General features: G+C 61.1%; 1 protein-coding gene across 1 annotated transcript in view; it reads left to right on the top strand.

Annotated features, from left to right (window-relative positions):
- Positions 1-4,567, top strand: part of Nrbp2 (nuclear receptor binding protein 2) — an 11,104-nt gene extending 6,537 nt beyond the window's left edge. The window contains exons 3-19 of the mRNA XM_013033838.1: positions 147-269; positions 338-439; positions 535-624; positions 794-834; positions 927-1,021; positions 1,168-1,191; positions 1,264-1,347; positions 1,491-1,546; positions 1,625-1,720; positions 2,457-2,589; positions 2,685-2,787; positions 2,871-2,921; positions 2,995-3,130; positions 3,761-3,814; positions 3,898-3,961; positions 4,050-4,105; positions 4,371-4,567. Of these exons, the coding sequence (XP_012889292.1) occupies positions 147-269; positions 338-439; positions 535-624; positions 794-834; positions 927-1,021; positions 1,168-1,191; positions 1,264-1,347; positions 1,491-1,546; positions 1,625-1,720; positions 2,457-2,589; positions 2,685-2,787; positions 2,871-2,921; positions 2,995-3,130; positions 3,761-3,814; positions 3,898-3,961; positions 4,050-4,105; positions 4,371-4,439 (1,377 nt within the window). The 3' untranslated portion in view covers positions 4,440-4,567. The remainder of the gene's footprint in view (positions 1-146; positions 270-337; positions 440-534; positions 625-793; positions 835-926; positions 1,022-1,167; positions 1,192-1,263; positions 1,348-1,490; positions 1,547-1,624; positions 1,721-2,456; positions 2,590-2,684; positions 2,788-2,870; positions 2,922-2,994; positions 3,131-3,760; positions 3,815-3,897; positions 3,962-4,049; positions 4,106-4,370) is intronic.
- Positions 4,568-7,061: the final 2,494 nt, after the last annotated feature.

Below are 7,061 nucleotides of genomic sequence, written 5' to 3'. Positions count from 1 at the left end.
CGGCCCTCCGCCCGGGGCCACCCCTCTCCAGTGCCCCGACTCCTCGAGGAGCGGGTCTGGGCCTGCGGCGCACACCGGGCCCGTGGGCGGGGGGCAGGGACCGCGTGCCCCACCCCGCCGCACACATACCCCGCTCCCACCTGCAGGTGAACCAGGGGAACATGCCCGGGATCCAGAGCACCTTCCTGGCCATGGACACGGAGGAGGGGGTGGAAGTGGTGTGGAATGAGCTCCACTTCGGCAACAGGAAGGCCTTCGCGGCCCACGAGGTGAGAATGGCTGCCCCTTCACCCCCGTGCCTGGCCGAAGGCGGCCAGGTGACCGTCCCCCTCCCCAGGAGAAGATCCAGACCATGTTCGAGCAGCTGGCGCTGGTGGACCACCCCAACATCGTGAAACTGCACAAGTACTGGCTGGACTCCTCCACGGCTCGTGCCAGGGTGAGCCGGGGCGCGTGTGAGGGGGCTGGGGGCTCCTGGGGCGCCGGGCCGTGGGCTGCCCCCTGAAACGGCAGAGCCCTGCACCCGCCCCGCAGCTCATCTTCATCACCGAGTATGTGTCCTCGGGCAGCCTCAAGCAGTTCCTCAAAAAGACCAAGAAGAATCACAAGGCCATGAACACACGGGTAAGGGGAGTGGGCCAGGAGGGGACCTGGAAGGTCTGGGACGGGGCAGGGCCGGGGCAGTGGAGGGCTCAGGGCAGCTCGGGACAGGGCCAGGGCCAGGGCGGCAGGCAGGCTCCACAGGCCCAGCCGCGTCTGCACCCACCCAACGGAGCCATGCGTCCACCGCCAGGCCTGGAAACGCTGGTGCACGCAGATCCTGTCGGCGCTCAGGTGAGGCCTGGGTTTGCTCGGCTTGTCCCAGTGGGCCTCATCTCTCCCCCGCCCTCTGACCTGGCGCCTTCTCCTCCCCACCGCGTCCCCAGTTTTCTGCATGCCTGCAGCCCCCCCATTATCCACGGAAACCTGACCAGTGACACCATCTTCATTCAGCACAACGGCCTCATCAAGATCGGCTCCGGTGCTGGCAGGGCCGGGGCAGGGGCGGGGGGGGCGGGGGCAGGGGGCAGGGGGGGGGTAGGTCCAGGGAATCTCAGGGAGCCTAGGGCAGAAGTGGTTGGTGACGCCGCCTGCTGACGTTCATCCTCTCCGATGTGGCCCGCGCAGTGTGGTACAGGATCTTCTCCAATGGTGCGTGGGGCCTCTGAGGGGATCCCAGGGTGCGTGGGGAAGCACTGTGCTCAGCCCCACGCTCTTCCCTAGTGCTCCCGGACGACCTCCGCAGCCCCATCAGGGCCGAGCGTGAGGAGCAACGGAACCTGCACTTCTTCCCTCCGGAGTACGGTGGTGAGTCTGGGGCAGACAGTCCAAGGTGGGCAGCCCGGGGCAGTGAGGCCGGGGCAGTGAGGCCAGGGTGGGCAGTCCAGGGCGGCCCATGCCCCCTGCTCACACAGCCACCATTCCCACCTGCCCCCACCTCCCCCGTGCAGAGGTCAACGATGGGACGGCGGTGGACATCTTCTCCTTTGGGATGTGTGCCCTGGAGGTAGTAGCACCCCTCCCAGCCCCTTTCCAGTGGGCTCTCCCCCCACCTTACCTGTGCTCCATTCCGGCTGCACCCCAGATGGCTGTTCTGGAGATCCAGGCCAACGGGGACACCCGAGTCACAGAGGAGGCCATTGCTCGAGCCAGGCACTCTCTGAGTGACCCCAACATGCGGGTGAGTGCTCGTCCTGCCCTTGAGCCTGGCTCTAGGTGGCCAAGGAGGCCGGCGAGGTGCTTGGAGCGGGCTAAAGGGGTTAGCCAATCAGGACAGCTGAGGGTGAGCCAGCTGCTGCCTGGAGGACCCTTTCCCCCGCCCTCCCTCCCAGAGGAGGGCTCACTGGAGCTCATTGCTCCTGCCAGTCAAGGATTGTAGAGTGTGGCTGCGGAGCCCAGGCCCTAACTGTCCTCAAGGCCCTCGAGTCAGGGCCTGGCTGGGCTGCTGGTGCACTGCCTTCCCCTGCGTGCTCACCTGTGTGCTCAGGGCATCCCTGAGGAAGGGAGGGCTGGGGGATTGGGGCTCTGGGGGAGGGAGGGCTGGGGGACTGGGGCTCTGGGGGAGGGAGGGCTGTGGGACTGGGGCCCTGGGGGAGGGAGGGCTGGGGGATTGGGGCCCTGGGGGAGGGAGGGCTGGGGGATTGGGGCTCTGGGGGAGGGAGGGCTGTGGGATTGGGGCTCTGGGGGAGGGAGGGCTGGGGGATTGGGGCTCTGGGGGAGGGAGGGCTGGGGGATTGGGGCTCTGGGGGAGGGAGGGCTGGGGGATTGGGGCTCTGGGGAAGGGAGTTTTGTGAGGACCAGGTTCTCAGGCCCAGCAAAGGGCAAATTGCAGAGACCTGGGGTCCTCACAGCACCCCTTTCCCTCTCTATGGGCTCTAGCCTCCACTCACCAACTGCTTCTCCTCCCCACACCCCAGGAGTTCATCCTGTCCTGCCTGGCCCGAGATCCTGCCCACCGACCCTCTGCTCACAACCTCCTCTTCCACCGTGTGCTCTTTGAGGTGCACTCGCTGAAGCTGCTGGCTGCCCACTGCTTCATCCAGCACCAGTGTGAGGGGAGGTGGGCTGGGTGGGGGCGGGGCCCTGCGGGACCTGTGGGCTCACTGCCTGAGGCCCACCGCCCTATGCATTTCTACGGCCCACAGATCTCATGCCTGAAAATGTGGTGGAAGAAAAGACCAAAGCAATGGATCTGCACGCAGTGCTGGCAGAGATGCCTCAGCCCCGCGGGCCCCCGACACAGTGGCGGTGAGGAGCCGGGCGGAGGCTCCCTGGCAGCTCCCCAGTGCCCCCACCACGCCCGCCCCTCATGTGTCTCCCACCTACGCCAGGTACTCGGAGGTCTCGTTCCTGGAGCTGGACAAGTTCTTGGAGGATGTCAGGTGAGCGCTGAAGGAGGCTGAGGCATGAGCGCTGCCAGGCCCAGGCCCCAGACACCCTCTGCTGTGTCCCCAGGAACGGGATCTACCCGCTGATGAATTTCGCGGCTGCGAGGCCCCTGGGGCTGCCGCGTGTGTTAGCCCCACCGCCAGAGGAAGCCCAGAAGGCCAAGACCCCCACACCAGAGCCCTTCGACTCAGAGACCAGGAAGGTGAGTCCTCACACCCTGCTGGCCCTCACTGACGCCACCCGGAGGGCTTCGGCCTTGAACATCAAGCGGACCCTTCTTTCCAGAGACCCCTTGCTCCCTAGCCAGATACCGGCCTATCCCTAGCAGTATCAACCTCATCTGTCGGATCTCACCCCTGAAGCCAGCTAATTCCTAACACCTGCATCCTGGGACTTTCCCAAAACTCACCAGAACCCACATGTCCCCACACCCTCTCCTGCAAGGCATGGCCGGGCCCCCTCCCCTCCCGGTCCTGCCCACACTCCGTGGCTCCGGGGGCTTTGGCCCTGAGCTAAGTCTTTTGTAGCCCTCACCTGGACCATGTGCCAGGCACCCTGTCTCCTTCCTCTCCACTCCCTCCCGTCCACAAGGCCCTGGCTTCACATCCCATCGTCCCCTGCGTGTCCAGTGTTCTTTGCCCGAGTGAAGCTCCCGTTCATCCCTCAGCGCCCAGGCCCGATGCCTCCTCGTGCAGGTTTGCCTTGTGCCTGGGGCACAGGCAATAGGCTGGGCTCTCTGGATGTTCTTGAAGATGCTGCCCGCTCACGCGCGGCCTCAGCTGTCTCCTCTGGCCTGGTTGCTGAGCTGCCCTCATGGTGGCTTTGCTCCCAGGTGGTCCAGATGCAGTGTAACCTGGAGAGGAGCGAGGACAAGGCGCGCTGGCATGTGAGCAGGGCCCTGGGCCGGGCCGGGCCGGGCAGGCGGGCTGGGCTGCGCTACCCGGCCCAACCACACCCTCCCGCCTCCAGCTCACGCTGCTTTTGGTGCTGGAGGACAGGCTGCACAGGCAGTTGACCTACGACTTGCTCCCAAGTAGGCTGGCCGGGGACACGGGTGGTGGCTGGGGCCCAGCTGCCCAGTGCCGCCACCTCACGCACCCTCTGTCCTGTCCTTGCTGCAGCCGACAGCGCCCAGGACCTCGCGGCAGAGCTGGTGCACTACGGCTTCCTGCATGAGGTGGGCAGCGGGGAGGGGGGTGGGGGGCAGGGGGGCGCCCAGGACCTCACGGCAGAGCTGGTGCACTATGGCTTCGTGCATGGGTGGGCGAGGTGGGCAGCGGGGGCGGGGGGGGGGGGGACGGGGGGGGGGGGGGCGCCCAGGACCTCGCAGCAGAGCTGGTGCACTATGGCTTCCTGCATGGGTAGGCGAGGTGGGCAGCGGGGGTGGGGTGGCGGCTTTCCGCCTCACAGCTCTGTCTGCCACGCCTCGCTCCCCACTGCAGGACGACAAGGCGAAGCTGGCTGCCTTCCTGGAGAGCACGTTCCTCAAGTACCGGGGGACCCAGGCTTGACCCACACAGCCCTGGAAGCCCAGCGTGGCACTGCGGCTCAGGGTGGCCCCACTTAGGAGAGGCTGGCGCCCCCCAGAGCTGCCATCGGGGGGGCTCTCCCCTGAGTGAATGAATCCTGGGCCTGCTGGTGGGCCCCGGGGTGGGGGTGGAGCGCAGCAGAGTGAGGGAGCATGGGTGAGGGGTGGAGGGAGGGTAGGGGTCAGCCCTGGACAGACCTCTGCCAGGGAGCCTGCCACATCTGGCAGGGAGAGCAGGCACCCACCAGTGGCGTGACAGACCCAGGCCGGGAACCCGGAGAGCAAGCTGTGACCCAGCCTGGTGCGTGTGCAGCGTTGAGCTGGGAGCCAGCTGGCCAGAGAAGCAGGATGGAGCCTGCAGTCAGCAACACCCCGGGGGCTCTGGGCGGCTGAGCCCCATCCCTGATCTTCCATTCACACAAGACTGCCTGCTGCACCCCAAGGCTCCCCCGGAGAACAAGCGCCCCTCCCCGCTCCCCGGCAGTTGTGGCCCGGCCCCTGGCCCCGTCTCTCGCACTGGGCTCCTGCGGCTGGCGCGGGATGCTCACACCACCTTGGCTTCTAGCACTGCCTGTCTTCCAGTTTCCATCTTAGTTAACAGTCAAGGTGTTTTAACTTGTATGCGTAAACTTCATGCATTCAACTCCCTTTTTAAGCATTTCAAATGTCAAACCAGGAAGGCTCACCACTGTACTAGTTGTATATAGCTGCCGAACATCACAGACTTAGTGACTCAAGATAAACACACGCTTATGATGATTCTGTGGGTGGGAAGAACACCCAGGGTCCTACCAGACTAAATCAAGTGTTACATTGACTTTCATTGTATGTCTTCTCGGAGGTTCTGGTGGAATCTACTTCCTGCTCACTCAAGTGCTGACAAAATTCACTTCCTGGCCATGGTAGGGCCCAGGTTTCTTGAGTCAACTGAAGGCCACTCTGAGCTTCTAGGCCACCCACCATCTTGCTCCCTCCTCCTCTACATCAAGGCCAGCAGCACCCAGTTGAATCCGCTGTAAACCTATCACCTCCTTCTCCCGGAGGGAGGGTTCTCCCTGAGGATTCCTGTGATTAGATCAGGCCCACCCAAGAACCCCTCACAAGCTCTGTAAATCCACCACATCCACAAAGCACCCTCTGCCCTGTAGATTAACAGCAACTGGTAGCTCTGGTTAAGGAACTGACAATTTTTTTGGGGGGGAGGGGTGTTCTGCTTACCACACCACCTTAACCAAAAGCCAGAATTAAAACTTGCAAAGCAGGCTTATCAAATAAATGAACTAGAATGGATTTCAGGTTATCTTTAACATTCCAATAGCTTTACAAACTTCTTCAGATCCTCCTACTTTCCAGTATGAAATTGTACATCTCATATAAAGGGAATTCTGGGAGCTGGCTAGTCTTACACAGTTTCCATAAGCGATTGAAGCAGCGATTAAACGAGCTTGAAAGCACCAGCATTTCCAGTGCCGAACTTCGTTCAGTCTTTGTTGAGTTTCCTTTTAAGTGTTATCTTTCTGGAATTACATGCACACTGTCTTAAAAGTGGAATCATCTTTTGGGGTCAATCGCTAAGAAACTTAGTCTGTTCTCTGATCATCCCCAAATTCAATTCTCCTATGTTTTCTTCAGGCACTTAGAATGTGTTTCTCAAAAACCACACTGCTAGCCGAGTGCTGGTGGCTCACGCCTGTCATCCTCGCTACTCAGGAGGCTGAGATCTGAGGATCATGGTTCAAAGTCAGCCCAAGCAAGAAAGTCCATGAGACTCTTATCTCCAACAAATCACTCAGAAAACTAAAAGTGCTGCTGTGGCTCAAGTGGTAGAGTACTTGTCTTGAGCCGAAGAGCTTACGGACAGCACCCAGACCCAGAGTTCAAGCCCCATGACCACCACCACCAACAAAAACACTGCTGCTTTAACCAAAAGCCCAAACCCAAACAAAGAAAATTGCCAAGGCATACCAAATAAATTAACAATGAAAAGAATGTTTTGGTCTTGGGCTTTGTGGGGGATGGACAGCGGTGTCCGCAGTCCCATCTGCAGGGCTCATCTGCCGCCCCAGCCAGCCTCTCCCTGCAGGGCCAGGCCACTGCCACCTGTGGATTATCCAGCTGCATTGTCATGGGTGTCCCCGGAGAACGAGGTGTCCTGTGTTGTATTTTCTCTCTTGCACAACTGTTGTATCCCTGGAGTGGATAATTTTTTTAACTTGGTTTTGTGTGTCTGCCATTCATCTTTAGATACTCTGAGAAATGGACCGCCTCTCCATGCAATGGGCCTAATCAGTTTCTTGTTTTCCTGAGTCTCATCAAGTGAGCCCTGCTGCCATCCTAGGATACTTTCCCTGGGTGCCTGGAGCCCATCCTGTTGTCTCTACACCCCATGCGTTCCTCTCATCCCTTTGAAGAGGGGCTGTCTCCTGAGAGGATGCATGCAAAGTCATGGAGTCTGCCTGTTCGTCTTTGGTGTGTGTGTGTGTGTAAAGATGCTGTACAGAGGGGTTACAGTTACATAAGGCAATGAGTACATTACGTGTTGATCAGTTACTCCTTCCCTTCCCTTGTCCCATTATCCCTTCCCTTCCCCCACTCTCTCTCAGTC

Source organism: Dipodomys ordii, unplaced genomic scaffold (assembly GCF_000151885.1).
Source record: "Dipodomys ordii isolate 6190 unplaced genomic scaffold, Dord_2.0 Scaffold179, whole genome shotgun sequence".
NCBI lineage: Eukaryota > Metazoa > Chordata > Mammalia > Rodentia > Heteromyidae > Dipodomys > Dipodomys ordii.
The sequence above is the reverse complement of the archived record's forward strand: the minus strand, read 5'-3'. Positions and strand labels throughout refer to the sequence as shown.